Source organism: Cydia amplana, chromosome 19 (assembly GCF_948474715.1).
Source record: "Cydia amplana chromosome 19, ilCydAmpl1.1, whole genome shotgun sequence".
NCBI classification, from domain to species: domain Eukaryota; kingdom Metazoa; phylum Arthropoda; class Insecta; order Lepidoptera; family Tortricidae; genus Cydia; species Cydia amplana.
In genome coordinates, this window is record NC_086087.1 from 2555765 (window position 1) to 2572912 (window position 17148).

A 17148-nucleotide genomic window follows, 5' to 3' on the forward strand; every position below is an offset into this window, starting at 1 on the left:
GAAGATTAAAACTTTTAGAACGCCATTTGACTTTGATCCTTATTTTTTCACTGATACGTGTTAATTTCTTAAATATCAAAAATTAACGCCATCTACTCGACAGTAGGCCAAAGTTATGGCGCTATCGCTCGAAAAGTTTGCACCATACCTTTGGCCTAGTGTCGAGTAGATACCTATAGTACCTAAAGTCTATTTTTTTATTCGGTAGACTGAAATGACAGTTCATAGTATGAACATAAAATGTCATTTCATACTATGAACTGTCATTTCAGTCTACCGAATAAAAAAATAGACTTTATTCAGTCCGATGTAATTTAAACATGTTCAATTGGAACAGAGTCGCTTTTGCTTTGTTTCGTTCAATTTTCAATCAACGCAAAATCAACTCTATTTCCCACGATTTTGGCTCAAATTTCAGTGGCAAATTTTGGATGTTTCGTTTGTATGGCTGGGCCTTGGGAGGCTATCTATGTACGTACGTGGGCCATTTTATTTAAAGTTGTCCACTACACTTTTTTTTTAAAATTTATGAATTTCTATGTTATTTCTACTCAGAATCACGAGCTTTTTCTATCCTGATAGGAGAAAAAAAATGTCCTAAGGTTTTTATTTACCATTTTTCATAGACTTTGTATGGCGGTCACGGAATGGAAAGATCGAAAAATATATGGAAATTTTGGGACACTTTTTTTCTCCAATTAAGATCAAAAGAGCTCATGATTCTGAGTAGAAATAACATGAAAATCCCAAATTTGAAAAAAAAAGTGTAGGGGACAATTTAACTTTAAATAAAATGGCCCACGTTGTAAATGTATATAAATATAGTCGTCTAGTACTAACAACATATGCCTAGGTTTACTTTATAAGTCCGTTTTGTGTAAAATAATAATTATTAATTTTCCAGGCCATCGGCGGCATCGGCCCCAAAATCATCACCACACTCGTGGTATGGGGCTCCTACCCGCTCTACGGGGACACGCTCATCTTCAAGCGAGACGACATCGCAGCCCTACACCTGTTCGACGACACCCCTCAACCCCTCACCCCCAAGACCCCTGGCCTGCAGCTCAACTGTAATAATACCACCACTAATGATATCCTGAACGGCACCAACAGGTTTGCCTGTAGCTTGCCGCAGACTAATTCGGCATTAAAGGGTCTTATCAATTGTGAGTATGTCGCTAAGAGATAGTTTAAGAAGGATTTGCTGAAGGTTTAGTCTTGTATGAATCGGAAACTTAAACTTCTGAGACCCAGAAGCATTTGTTTTGTTTTTGAATTTGTAACCCTTAGGGCCACTTGCACCATCCCACTAATACGGGGTTAAATGGTTATACCTGGCGTTACGATGGTTACCAGTACAATTTGACACTGGGTTAACGGTTTAACCGGTTAACCCCGGGTTAGTGGTATAATGCAAGTGGCACTTAGTTACTCAATGAAAGTTCAATTATTTTTTTTGGAATATGTACAAAAATTTATACGCATGGTCTTAGGAGGTTAAACTTGACATTTACAATACTGCCTATCCTCTTAAGTCCCAGTCATTTTCGCAGTTCTGAATATGGAATCTTATTTTATTCCATTATAGTTCAAAATTCGATTTGAATCTGTCCTAAAATAGGACATCGGGACTTAGGAGGATATACAACTCACGTATTATCTTGGGCGTTGTAAGCTCTGCCATCTTGTGGCCTAAATCGGAAATTTAAACTTGACATTGACATTTCGCGATAGTAAACTAGGGGGCAACACAAGAGCTCCCTACAATAAGTCTCAAATGCCCATGTATGTGTAAATGAACTATGTGAGCGTTATAATAAGATTCAAAATCCATTGTTAATTGTTACTCAATTAACAAATATTTTTTTCGATACACGATGTGAATGTGGCATATTTGAGTCGAAATTGTTTCTCATAAATTGATCAAAATTATATTGATAATTTAAAGTCACGTTTAATTAGGTATTAAGGTAAGGTGGGGTAAAACTATCACAGAGGCAAGACAAGCACTTGTATGGAATCCTCATACCATTTGTCTTGCCCCGAGCAAAATAAACTATGTTCTTCTAACCCCTTACTTCTAACCTAGCCTAGCTACCTTACCGAGATTTAATTTTAAGCCAAAGACCTTTTAAGCAAATCAGTTTGAAACAACAGAAACTACAGATAGTTTCTGTACGAAAAACCGCCACGATTAGTATGTAAAATATTAGAAATCCTACTTGCAAAGATGTTGTATGAAGAAATAGAAGAACTGTAGAACTATAAAAATAAAAACACTAAATTTATCGCTAAATTGCATGAAACACTTCAATAGATATTTTTCACATAAAAGTTCTATGCATTAAACAAGCATTTTGTACAAGGAATGGACTCATTTTTATTCAAACCAATTTACCTATAATGGTTTTTTTTTAAATATATTTTTGTATTCATGTACAGAGGTAAACTTATCCCTATTCGGGGTATCTTCCAGTAAATGTTTTAAATCAGATAAGACAAACTAAGCTACATAACATAAGTGAAATACTATACATATACAGCATGATATATTGATTTTTGGACGTTGTTAGCGAAAAGGGTCAAACCGTTTTTTTTTTCTATAATTAAATAAATATTAGGGGACATCTTACACAGATCAACCTAGCCCCAAACTAAGCAAAGCTTGTACTATGGGTGGATTCGAACCCGGGACCATCGGCTTCACAGGCAGGGTCACTACCCACTAGGCCAGACCGGTCGTCATCAAAAGTTATCCTTATGTTTTTGACAGGAAATTAAAATTGTATTAACCCTTTGCCCGCCAATGGGCAAAGACGTCAACTGATGTGCGCGGCTATAACCCAATATCAACCTTAATGCATTCCGACAAGGTTCACGATGACGCGCCGCACGGTAGTGGCGTTCAAAAGGTTAACAGATAGTGGTTGGATCCTTTTTTCCTAATTGTTTCCATTTTGTCATATTAAAACAGCATTTTCATGTCACGCCCACCGACACAGCGGTCAAATTTAATAAGTTACTGCCAGAAACGCGTATGTGCGTTCTGTTTTTCAGTTTTAAAGTTTGCATAAGAGTATTAACAGCTCTAACTGCTTTTAATTGCATTTTATACATATCTTATAACCTGTCATTACTTTTTCTATATTATACTGGATGTTCCTCTTGGTTTATCATCGCTTTCCGAGATGATTATGTACATGAATAATTTTACTATGGGACCATAATCTGAAATAGATATCATACACTCAAGAAAATGTGACCAAATCCACCGGTGGCCGCAAAATCATCGCCGGCCGTGGTTAAAAAAAAAACATCAAAATATTTTCATAAAATAATTTGATTTGTTCCCTAGTTGTATGGGACCATATCCAAAACGAACAATAATCGGCTGTTTTATATATCTCGGCTAATGTTTTCTATGTCCATACCTATAGTAAAATTTGAATATAGTCTAAATCACCCAGTATATCATTTTTTTATATGCCTTTATGACCCGCTGTGATGGATTTAATATAAAATCCTATTTCCGAATGCTTTTTCTATATGTCAATCAATAGATCTAAAGAAATATGAATCAATGGTTCAAATATTCGCCAGTAAGTAGTTGATAATGGTCACCCTAGTTCACAATCGTACTATACTTGCCGGAATACCAATTGGCGACTGAGATCATTATGCTATCTCCTTTACCCTTGTTAAGACCGACCAAGAGTGAAAGACATGGCATTATGAACCTGAATCGTCACGTCGTTTTTGTCGTAGTTACGCTTAGAGGATATAATCAAACGGAGACGCCTTGTCTGTAATTTTCTGTACAAAACAGTCTGCCGATTTTTGCGGGGGAGGGGAACGTCAAATGTATGCGTAACGTAAAAATAGCCATGTCAGATAAACGTCAGTCCATACATTGTGTATGACCGTTGGCCGCCTATTTTCGACAGAGGGGAAAGCTTGTTAATGGCTACTCCGTTTAGTTAGTTACGGCGAAAATGTTGTTGTAATTAGTACTATATTGCGCATATATAAGGTCTATATTACGACCAAATTTTCCCCGTAATTAGTACGACTGTGAACTAGGGTGACGATATTGAGGCGTATTTAGGTTTTATTGTATACCAAAGAGTTATTTATTGTAGAAGAGTTGGTAAGTCTAAAGATATCTTCGAAATTGCCTGCTAGCATAGGGGTCAATCAACTATTTTTTGTTGTTATTCTGTCCCATCAGCGAGGAGACAATAGTAGCATAGATTGTTAGAAGAACTGTTGTACCATGTTCGGAAAAACCTAAAATTTTAAGAGTGACTCAGGAGACCGTAACCATAGCAACGTGTGACAAGAAAAAGTTGATTAACCCATAGATGTAGCTTTACGGGTCCGTACATTATGGGGTACCTGTCCTCTGGTTGTCAAAAGAGTTAGTCAATTTACAATTAAAATTAATCATGTAAATCGCCATCTACTCACGCTGTAAACCTTAGACTTGACTACTGTTCCACAATGAATAAGTCTTTGATTTATATATATTTAAACGAATTATGATTGAATGAGTTTGGTGGTAGGGTGGTGTACTGATTCATACTCATTTTATTGACGAATTATTTGGTGCCACAATCATGTTGAAATAGTTTAATTATTGTGAAACTTCAATAAAAAATGTAATGTACTTGTGTGTAGAGTCCGTCTACATTTTTGAACCGACCGACTTTGACGTGACGAAGTGTGGCGGTACCATTATAAAAGTCCTATTTTCATAGAACTAACGTTTATGGTGACATCTTCACACATTTTCGTAGCAAAGTCTGTGCAGAGTCAGAGATTGAGAGTTTTTTCTGAGCATTTTTTGATTTTTTTGTCAATTTGTTACAGAAAAAGAAACTTATACTTAAAGTACGATTTAAAAAATCCGATATAGATATATTTCTTGACAAATCATTGTACAATCAAGATATACCTATTTTCGAAAATACATTGTGACCAAAAATTTAAATTTATTTTTAGAAACTTATCAGCCCGAATAATAGTCATTAAATGAATATGATATGTTATGATAGCATAATTGTGATACCTAAAGCTGTTTATAATCATTTTATATATGAATTGCCTTAAGCAAATCTCTATTTATTACCCAAAACAGAATTGAGTTGACGGTTGTCACATACGAAATTCTTCACAGAATTGTAAATATAAATTGCATCTTATATCTTTATTTGTAATATTTTAATATTGTAAAGTTTGCCAGTCAACTCAATTATTAGAAATGTCCGAAGCTGCCAGAAATAATAGTTGCATTTTAGAACGAAATTTTTACAAACGTAGGTAATGTAATAATTACATTTAAATTGTTTAGTAAAAGTGCAATAAGTTTCAGTGTTGCGAGTTGCCATAATAAATAGTTTCAAGGCCAAAAGATTTAGCACAGTATTTTTATAAAGCATTGCACTAACTGATCATATTTTGTAAAAAGTTTCATGCATTGCCAGTTAACCCTTTACCAGGCTAAGGGATATATATTTCCCACATACGGCACTTCAAATATGTGCTCTATTTTCGATGAGTACCTAAGACTGACATTCGATTGTCATTTTTGAAATGTCAGCCTGGTAAAGAGTTAAGGAGCGGATAACGTTTTGACCTTGGTATTTTTTTCTCTATGCCTTGGCAAACTATTCAAGTCAATGACAAATTATGCATTTTCATTTGACAGTGAATTTATTTTTTAACTATTTTAGTTGAGCGCCTGACGTGTGAATGTGTAGATATTTTTGGAGGCGAGAAGTCTCAAAACTACTGTAGATATATTATATTGAGACGATAAATAAATATGTTTAGTTTTTGTACAAATACTTTTCATTGTGACAATAAAAAACACTAACTTTAAACGGAGTAAATACTATGTGAAGGATTGTTAACAGCCACAAAGAAATTTGCCGCAACGTTTACGCAGTTCTTTTACAATAATAAACTCTAAATTAGCTTAACACATTTAGTGCCGAAATCCCGACTCGGGTATTTTACGATTTCGTTCCCAGGCCGGACGACCCGATAGTCGGGATCGTGGTACTACAGCTTTATATGAAGAAATTTTTGTGGTCTGGCGCGGATGTCTTGTTTGGCCGGGTGGCAATGAATGTGTTAAATAATTCTAATTTTTAGCATGTACTTTGCTGCGTAAACCGTGTGGCAAAGATTTTGTTACGGTGTGGCTAGTCCTTTATTTTTTTATAAAGACGGGTGACATGGAATAAAATTTAGTTACATTTCTCTATGTATCTTGTCTATATTTTGAAGACTGTTGGAGGAAAAATATATTTTGTATTATTGTATATAGGCATATATTGTAATCATATATTATTTGTTGTCTCAGATGTAGATAGATGTAGTTGAAATTATTTGAAGTGCTGACACATTTGTAAGTTTTTTATGGAACTCGGCTTCAAATATTAAAACTTATTACGTCATGCTCCGTGGAAACCCCACTGTCTGTTTTGTGATTTATTGAAACGTAATGCTGATGTACACAATATGTACTGAATTAGTACATACTTTAAAAAAATTGTACCTCAATAGATCGAGAGTACAATAAACTCAATTCGGACTTGCTGTAGAGCATCTCCCCAGCAACCCCAAAATTTATTTAAAGAAAATTCACGTAAATACTTACTTTTTAGCAAATAAGACGCTGAAAAAAAATTGTACTGTGGTTTTTAACATTGATTCAGTTAGCCATGGCTAGTTAAATTACCTAATTGTCGCCAGGACGCAAGCGCCTCCAGCCGACTTCTCAAACGTACAAAACTTTGTATTTTTATATTTACACACTATACATACACACATTTTATCTATGTTATGAACTTGGTTTCTGGTGAGTTCCAATGTTTTCTTGTCAACCAGCAATGTTACTGGATACTAGGTCAAGTCATAGAGAAAAAAATACATAGAGTGCTCACTCCATACATCAGTTCAGACTATTAATTTCAGTGTCTACATCTAGCATCGAGTAGCGGAACTATCAGTACTGCTACTTGACAATAGATGTAGCACCGACCGGAAAGTCTTATCTCAACGGCATAAGACTTTCCGGTCGGTGGCGACATCTATGGTCAAATAGCAGTACTGATAGTTCCGCTACTCGATGCAAGATGCTAATAGTCTTTTTGGTACTAAAACTGATGTATGGAGTGAGCACTCTATGTATTTTTTTCTCTATGGTCAAGTGGGGTATCATTTATGAAAGGGCTTGAGTTCCACATTTTAAAATCTGTATGTATCTTAGTGGAGAATTCATTTGTTTCATAAGACCCCAGTATGGAACCCTGGAACAAAAACCGGCCAAGTGCGAGTCGGACTCGCGTTCCAAGGGTTCGGTACATTAAGTCCGACTCACGCTTGACTGCACATTCCTAATAGGTTTTCCTGTTATCTATAGGTAAAGAACTATTTTGTGGTAACCCAATGGTCATTTTTTTGCCTATTTTCTTGAATAACTGCTAAACTATGTCCTAAACCTATCCTAAAATTATAAAAAAAAAATTGAGATTCTTACAATGAGCTCTTTTATTTGATTTATAACACGATATAGTTTGAAAAACTTTATTTTTTATTTTCTCATTTACCCCCCAAAAATGGCTTCCATATTTAAAATACATTTATTTACTTACGTTACGTTATTAGTCTTTGCGTCACAAATGTGTGCCAAATTTCAACTTAAAATAAGTAAGTGCGTTTATGATCAATGCACTATTGCTGGTTGACAAGAAAACATTGGAACTCTCACGAGAAACCAAGTTCATAACATAAATAAAATGTGTGTATCCCATTGTATATAAAAATACAAAGTTTTGTACGTTTGAGAAGTCGGCTGGAGGCGCTTGCGTCCTGGCGACAATTAGGTAATTTAACTAGCCATGGCTAACAGATTCAATATTAAAAACCACGGTACAATTTTTTTTCAGCGTCTTATTTGCTAAAAAGTAAGTATTTACGTGAATTTTCTTTAAATAAATTTTGGGGTTGCTGGGGAGATGCTCTACAGCAAGTCCAAATTGAGTTTATTGTACTCTCGATCTATTGAGGTACAATTTTTTTAAAGTATGTTCTAATTCAGTACATATTGTGTACATCAGCATTACGTTTCAATAAATCACAAAACAGACAGTGGGGTTTCCACGGAGCATGACGTAACTTATTGTGTAAATAGAAAACTGATGTGTATTGTTGTTATTTAAGAAATAAATGGTTGAAATTTTTAGTTGTGTTTATGTTATTGATCTAGTCTAGTGGTTTCAACAATGTTATTAATAGAGGCACCTAAAACGAATCTTACTGCTAAATACTTCTACAAATATAATGCTATGTTATGACAAGGACCATATAATTATAATTCGTTCATGGTTATGAGGATAAAAATACAAACTACATGGCTACATGGCTGACGTGTCTTTATTTCTAGATATAATATGGGGCATTATCTATGAAAAGAGACCTTATTGTCGATGGCGCTTACGCCGCATCAGCGTCGCACGGCATTGTATTTATATCGGAGCATCGTTAATAATGGCGTAAGCGCCATCGACAATAAGGTCCCTTTTCATAGATAACGTCACATATTTGTAACTAACATGGATACATTCCGTGTGGAGTGGCTGGAGTGTGCATTGTTCGCGATAAACTCAAAAACTACTGAACGGATTTTTCACCTATCGATAGTGATTCTTGAGGAAGGTTTGTGTATAATTTGTTAACCCGCTAGTTTATAATAAAACAACTTGTGACAAACTACTGCCTCTCGTACTTCGGGCACTTATAAAACTGCACGCACAGGCCGGTGCTGCGGTCTCTCAACGTAGGCGGCTCACAGAAGCAGTCAGCAACTAAGCAAGGATGTATCGCCCTGTCTCTGAAGTCGTGCATGTAGGGGGTCTGGCAATCGGGCCCTTCCATGCGCGGGCAGTGGTACACGGAGCGCTCGCCTGGAGGACATTCCTCTGAAAAATGGTTGGTTTTAGTAGGTACCATCACGCTCCGCGATTGTTGCGCCATTTAGGGTCCTAGCTAAATTTCAGGTTGTTCCATACTTTTATACGCTACAGAATGTCCAATTTAGCAAGAACCCTAAATAGCATAACAATCCCGTGTGGTGACTGTACAAACACTGCTGTATAAGATTCATAGTTGCGTTTATTGCGGCTATCGCGAACAAGGAATTCTCTCTGGCTGGTAATGGGGTTGGCCACTGACTTAATATAAAAGAAATAGACACACAAAGCAGAACAAAAACGTCAAGAAATGTGGATCCCACTGACGTTTCGCACCATTTGCATTGATGATAAAAACGCTTACGTAAATTTTGAGTCAAGATAAATGTTTCGTACAGAAAAGAGCTTAATGTCGTAAGCATTAAGTGTCAAATTTGCAAACATAAGTACCAACACTGTTAAAAAATTTAGTCCGATGGCACTAAACGTAACGTATTTACGTCAAACTACGTCAAACGAGAATAATGAACGAATGGAGTCACTTTGGTACACTTTAATATGTATTACTGTACAGGAAAACCAATTGAAGTAATAAATAAAACAAATTTAATTTAATCGGGAGCTCAAATAAAATTAATTCGTGGTTCAAATTCAAACAAATTAAATTTTTAATTCGTAAGTATACGTCTTTAAATCTGGGGGCACGGTAGTGCCCCCGCCAAGACGAGCAAAGCGAAGCGTAAGGGCACTACCTACCTTTTCTCGAAGTGCTTCGTCGTTTTTTTGAACCCTCATAACTTGGGTTTGGATTATACCAGATAAACAAAATTCTCGGGATATGGTGTCAATAGTGGACTTATTAAACATAAAAAATTTCAATTGCATAGCTCTTATACTTAAGATTTTATGCATATCTAAAAAACCCCGATTTCGTCACTGACTCACTCACTCACTGTTGATCATCAAAACCTCTAGGGTACTTCCTGAAGTCCTAGGAAGCTGAAATTTCGTATGTAAGATAGTATTAGTACACAAACAACAAAAAAATTCAAAAACTTGAAATTTTTTGCCCCTAAGGGGGGGAAAAGGGGGGGGAATTTTGTATGGGAAATCAATAACCGCTGAACCGATTTAGTTGAAATTTGGTATGTAGATAGTTTTTGTAATAGGGAATGGCATAGAATAGTTTTCAACCCCAAAATCACCCCGTAAGGGTGAAAAGGGGGTGGAAAAGGGCGTTAGGGGAAAAAGAGGGTTGAAGTTTGTATGGGGCATCAGTAAAAAGCAGATTGTATAAAAGATGCCCCGAGGTACGTATTTAAGGATTTTTAATAGTAGGTCCTTAAATCACACGCGCAACCCTTTAAATAGGGGATGGAAGTAACTTACAAAAAGAAGTGAAATCCCACCAAAAACATTTTCATGTAAAATGTTGCTAAGACGAAACCATAAGGCTCGCACTGACAAAAAGTTATCAGATCTCTTGTAGAGCCAAGCTTCTAACTCTACAAGCCCTAACTTCACGAACTCTACACCTTAGTCAAAATATGTGGCTTGGCCGTTTCGTTACTCCAAGAACTATTGTATTATAAAAAATAATGAATACCTAGTGAATACATTTTTCACCTTACGTCCATGTGACAGTAGCATTACTCCAAGAACTATTGTATTATAAAAAATAATGAATACCTAGTGAATACATTTTTCACCTTACGTCCATGTGACAGTAGCGAAACGGTCAAGCCACATATTTTGACTAAGGTGTAGAGTTCGTGAAGTTAGGGCTTGTAGAGTTAGAAGCTTGGCTCTACAAGAGATCTGATAACTTTTTGTCAGTGCGAGCCTTATGGTTTCGTCTTGGCAACATTTTACATGAAAATGTTTTTGGTGGGATACTAATTTCCTTGAAATAAATTCTACTTATTAAATAACTGTGTATTTAAGATCTACATTTACTCATAGCGCGGGTGCACGGGGACATTTAGATACTGATTGGATTTTTTTTTATAAAGTCTACCTATACTTTATAAAAAAAATCCTGTGGTTGTCACTGTGTTCCGACAGGTTTAGCATTTACAGTTAGTCGATATAAGCCCTTATTGGTGGTGTATATGTCGGAAACAGGGAAATGGGCCGAACACACAAGTGCCGTTTTGCTTTGTTTAAAACTGCATCACCCCTATCTCTTGCTATAATTAAATAGCAGTCCACTTTGCACGTCGCATAGGTTTTCTTGGAAATCTTGAATTTAAACATAATATTATTTCTTATGAATTCCATATAAAAATATAAAAAAATATTGACCTCACATCGACTCATTAGATTTTTGTTCCTTAACATCCCTTCTTTGGTACTAACAAATTAATTTATTCAAAACCATAAAATTACCACCAGATTACATAAATTATGTAATGCTATCCAAAGAACTAACCGAAAGAAATACATTCCATCCTTTTTCCTTGTTTAATCATTGTTATTTTTACATATTTTAACGGCACATTTCGTAATTGTTGACAACTTCACATTTGAGCGTTTCAAACAAGACTAAACGAAAAAGTAATGCATGATCTGTTTTGACATCACTTTTGTGGGGCCATTTTTGGCGGCTGATTGGGTATCCAGTTCTTTATACTATATCAATGGGGTTGGCCAACTGCCAGAAGTAAAACTGTCTTTAGTTTTGTTCGAAGTTGTTTGTGGGAATTATTTTGACCCCAAAATATATAGGTATCTCCTCTACTAGAATTGAAAGTGGTTTCAATGGGCCTTAGGAGGATAGGGGAAGTCCGGGTAAAGCGAACACCCCAGGCAAAGCGAATTCGGGCTCCCAGTCCTAAACTATTCTTGTCGCACCACGCGCCTATATGATGTTCAGGATCCTTCGCTCTATGAGCGGCAAGCGTCACAGGGAGCGGTCGCTGTGAGCGTCGTCGGTGACGAGTCAAAATGTGTTTTTAGTGCAAAATATTCGATTTTGAAAGGTAAGTACATTGTATGTTATTTTGTCACAGTAATTATCTCGAATTTTAATTCAAGATGCTTCTACTGCTTATTAAAGTATCTTCCTTTTACAACGCATTTCTTTGAAAACAATCCAACGGTTTTTTTTTTTAATTCTTATTATAATTAACTGACTGAATGGGCAAAGCGGATAGGGTGTTAACTTTGAATTTAAGAGGTAATTTTTTTTTATGATAATATTTTGTTACAGATGGTATATAAATATCAAAAAAAGATCGATACTGGCACCTGGCTAACAAACATCATGGAAATGGCTATCAGAACGTGGATTCGCTGTGTTAAAATGTCTTCAGAAATGCCATGTAGACTTATGCTTATGAAATCAGTGAAAATATATCAAAAGTTAGTTGTAACAGCTTTTTCTAATTAATATTATTGAAATGATCTTATGTTGATTAATTTTCACTTAATTATTAAGTTCACTAAGATTTTATGAGTAATATTTGCTTTGCCGGGGGCCTGTTTCACTTTGCCCGGCACCCTGGGCAAAGCGAATAAAATATCTTTTTTTTACATTTTGTTCAAAATTGCAGCAACTATTAAACATTGGAGGCTAGTGTTGTTTTAAATTAAAAGATTATTAAATAAAGACTTATTATTGATATTTTTTTTATTTCTTCCTCGTTAAATTTTTCTGTTATGTCAAGTCAAAGGTAAAGGTGTTCACTATGCCCGGACTTCCCCTATAGTTACCTATAGGTAGTATGTGTAAAACCATAGATAGAGAAATATAAATAAAGAAAGAGTGGTAACTCCATATATCAGTTTTCTTACCAAAACGCGAGTTATTTTGTAGTCGACATCTAACGTCAAGAAGTGGAATTATTAGTAGGTACCGCTACTTTGCCACCAGATATCACAAGGGTCGGTAGGTACTGATGAAAAATGTACTGCTAAAACAATTTACAACTAATATTGTAGCAGAATCAGTTGAAAATACTGTTCCGGTTAATCCGGTTATAATATTAGCTGAAAATTGTTGAGCATTAGAGTTTTCGTTCGTCGCGACATTTATTGTCAACTAGCAGTACTTAATAATTCCGCTACTTGACGTTAATAGATGGCGACTACGAAATAACTCGCGTTTTGGTAAGAAAACCAATGTATGGAGTTACCACTCTTTCTTTACCTACTTATTAGGGTTCCGTGCCCAAAGGGTAAAAACGGGACCCTATTACTAAGACTCGGCTGTCCGTCCGTCCGTCCGTCCGTCCGTCCGTCCGTCCGTCCGTCCGTCCGTCCGTCCGTCCGTCTGTCACCAGGCTGTATCTCACGAACCGTGATAGCTAGACAGTTGACATTTTCACAGATGATGTATTTCTGTTGCCGCTATAACAACAAATAGGTACTAAAAACAGAATAAAATAAAGATTTAAGTGGGGCTCCCGTACAACAAACGTGATTTTTGACCGAAGTTAAGCAACGTCGGGCGGGGTCAGTACTTGGATGGGTGACCGTTTTTTTGCTTGTTTTGCTCTATTTTTTGTTGATGGTGCGGAACCCTCCGTGCGCGAGTCCGACTCGCACTTGTATTTCTCTATGGTATTTTAAAACCCACTGACTATAAGATAGTCAACCAAATCTTGTCAGTAAAAAAAGGCGCGAAATTCAAATTTTCTATGGGACGGTATCCCTTCGCGCCTACATTTTTCAAATTTGCCGCCTTTTTCTACTGACAAGATTTGGTTGACCATCTATAAAAACAAAACAAAAAAATGTAAATGAGTTTTCTTACTTTTTATGATATGTGCAGGATCAAAACCTCGTCCGCTAACGCAGACCGCCAGAAGAGCAATCAAGAGTACACAGATATATTTCATCTTGTTTGACTGTCTGTCTGTCCTGTCCGAACTCCGTAGTAAGATCACTGTTCAGAATGATCACTGTATGCAAGCCGTACGAGTTTTATAGTAGATTGAGCTTCAGGGTTTGTTTCCATTGTCATACTGAATGTTTTATGTAAGTCATACACTCACAGCGAGCGAGTGTGTATGAACACTCGCTCCGTTGGCTCAGCGACCCAAAATGAGACTTGGCCTCCGACACAAGGCAGCGCCACTTTTCTCGGTGAGACCTCTCACCAATTGTTGACTCGAAGTTCGCGCGGATCCACCTCCACCGTGTCGCACCAGCGATCCGATAACACGTATTCCTGCTGGAAGAGGGTCATACACGGACAGGAACAGACTAGAGCCTATATGTATATGTCGGAACGGCTGAATTGTGAATAGACGCGTTTAATCACGCAGCCTTTGACAAATAGAGCAAACTAGGGTGTTACTGGTGTTACGTACACCTGAGTGGCGTATACAACGCAGTTCTGCCAAGTTCAGCCTATATGTATATTTCTGATTGGGACTGGTTAGGTATACCTATCAATACTGTGACCAGGCGTCCGACACGTCATTTTCTATGACGGCTGATCCTGATGCTGTCAAATACCCTGTTCTCCACCTGATTCAGCGAGTTTATTTTTTGAAAGAATACATGTTCAGTTGGTTTGTTAGGTAGAAGTTTAATGAGGTTCGGCGAGCATAGCGAGCTCGGTCTTAGGCTCGGGCATACGAGATTTTCTGAAATTTGCCAATTTAAGTTTTGCGCCAGAGTAATCTAACTCCTCGGCGCGGACCCGAACCGTTCTAGCAACGAGTAAGGTGTATAATGCGAATACGCACTAGGGGTCAACATAAGGTGACACTTGCTAATCCTTATCTAATAGAAAAGCAATTATAAACGGGAATGTTAGAAGTCAAAGCAAAAAGGAATAACCAGTCGTAAACGTTTTCCACATTTGCATATACCTACCTACGTCATAATAATAAATTTAATAATTCCCAGATTGTATTGTAATAACATATACTAATCTATGGCCAGCAGGACATCTCTCTGAAAAATGGTTGATTTTAGTACTTACAAACACTAATAATAAGATTCAAAGTCGTCATTGTCGACGATCAAATAACCCTCGGACAAGGACAGAGGATCTATTTGATCACATAGATACAGTCTAAGCTAACTCTGCAGCGAGTTTGATAGAGCGAGTCTACTATTTTTGCGGCATAAATTAATTATTTCCAATTAGATTTGGTTCCGGTGATCGGGAAAAAGTAAATTTGCTATAGGTATTTCATAAAAGTTTGAAGTTTAAAATAACACTTGCACTGCGTGTGCTATTAAAATCATTGCAAACTTGTCTTGGTCTAACTCTACTGTTCGTTTTGTATGTATTTTGATCGCTTAAAGTAGGGATATGAAAAAAAAACACGCTATTTAGGTAATTTCTTTATTTCCACATCATAAAGGCACTACTGGGAGTACTAAGTCACATTCTTCGGACAGTCGGCAGGAAGCACGCACTTGCCAGTGGCCAAGTTTCTGACAGTAGGAACATTGCAGAAGCAGTCGGGGATGCCACACGCGGCCGGGCGACCTAAGTCGTGCACTTGAGGGTTGCTGCAGTCCGGTTCGGCCTTGCGTGGACAGTAGAGGACTGAGTGCTCGCCTGACGAGCATGGCTCTGGAAAAAAGTGTTTATTTTAATCTTAGTAAATGTATGCTGTCAAGCAGGGGTCACCAAATGGCGGTCTTCGGTCCAGATCCGGACCGCCTACCTATTTTATTTTTATGATTATTTAATAAACTCAAGTAGAAACGGGCCGCGATGGTTATTTTTTAAAATCGGACCCCTTAGGAAACTAATTGGTGATCCCTGTGTCAAGGTAGACTCTATAATTTGATACATTCGGACGTTAGGGTATATAATTTTGGTAAGTTCGTTTTTAATGGGTTTAGCAGCTGTCAAAGTTTTGCATAGATGGCGCCATCATAGCTTGCCCCTTTTTCTATGAGATTTGGCTTAAAGGGCTGGCATCCAGGGCATTAAAAAACGAAAAAAAAAAATACAAATCTAGGGATTGACATGACAGGGCAAGCTATGATGGCGCCATCTGCTAAATACTTCGACCGGCCAACCCCATTTGTTTTATATCGTGTGTTATGAACATATAGATAATACAATAATAATAATGTATTTAAATTAAAAACTTACTAGTCGGAACCCCTTGTCCAGCAACGCAGGCTACAGCCACCAGAGAACACATCAACACACAGATATATTTCATGTTGTATAGTTTTGACTACCGTCCGTTCAGTAACTAAAAAAAATAATTAAACTGTAACTTAGAGGAAAAAAGTACAGTTTACAACATAATACTTATAGATGGGTCAACCAAATCTTGTCAGTAGAAAAAGGCGGCGAATTTGAAAAATGTAGCCGCGAAGGGATAATAAAAGAAGGCATAGAAAATTTGAATTTCGCGCCTTTTTCTACTGACAAGATCTGGTTGACCAAGTAGGTATAGCATAACCACTAATTAACTAGACTCTGAATAAGATAAAGATAGTTTAATTTTCAAGTAGGCATATTAGAATGCGCTTATGAACGTCAAAAAAATTACACCGATTATAACCCTACACCTCTTCAATTGGAGGAGGGTATCCCAATATGGGACCGGCAAGAAACGGCGGGACACATATTTTCAAAAACATTACATCTTACAATTAACATGAATTAATTTAAAATAAACAATTTGACGTAATTTACCTGGATGATATTGAATAGTTTTGACTACCGGTCTGTTGGGTAGGTAGACTGCGAATGTTCTCCGCATTCAAATTATGCGAGTTTTATGGTTTGTTTAGTACCTAATATTCCGTGTCCGTCTCCATTGTGATCCGATGTTTGGTCAGGTGTTTAGTCGGTACTAAGGAAGAAAAATAAATCTTAAGAAAATAATATTTAAAATTGCGACGTGCACCATAGCCTCCTCCACACTTTACTTGTGCGTGAATCGCGGCGCGATGCCGCGAATTATTTACCTGATCAAATCGGTGGATTTGCCCAGCTCGTTTGGACATAGCTATATAAAGGCCTGTTCAGACGAAGACATTTTTTCGCCAAATGGATTACATTGTCCGATTAAATGTGCGTCCGCACGTCCTGATTTGATCGGACAATTTAATCAGATTGGCGAAAAATTGACTTTGTCTGGACAGGCCTGTAAGGCTGTAATTCGCGGCTTTGCGACGCGATCCGCGCACGAGTGTGGAGGGGGCTTATAGTTTGTTTAGTGATATGCCGTGTTTG

The 17148-nt window shown here is 37.0% G+C and overlaps 2 protein-coding genes across 2 annotated transcripts in view; one reads left to right on the plus strand and one right to left on the minus strand.

Moving 5' to 3' along the window:
- Window positions 1-1216, plus strand: part of LOC134657283 (protein I'm not dead yet) — a 78907-nt gene extending 77691 nt beyond the window's left edge. Inside the window, exon 14 of the mRNA XM_063512866.1 lies at window positions 905-1216. Within this exon, the coding sequence (XP_063368936.1) occupies window positions 905-1192 (288 nt within the window). The 3' untranslated portion in view covers window positions 1193-1216. The remainder of the gene's footprint in view (window positions 1-904) is intronic.
- A 14071-nt stretch (window positions 1217-15287) lies between these two features.
- On the minus strand, window positions 15288-16153 carry LOC134656782 (uncharacterized). The gene is made up of 2 exons (XM_063512306.1): window positions 16051-16153; window positions 15288-15519 (listed from the first exon to the last, which is right to left on the minus strand). The coding sequence occupies exons 1-2, from the start codon at window positions 16121-16123 to the stop codon at window positions 15320-15322; spliced, it is 273 nt and encodes a 90-aa protein (XP_063368376.1). The 5' UTR covers window positions 16124-16153; the 3' UTR covers window positions 15288-15319.
- Window positions 16154-17148: the final 995 nt, after the last annotated feature.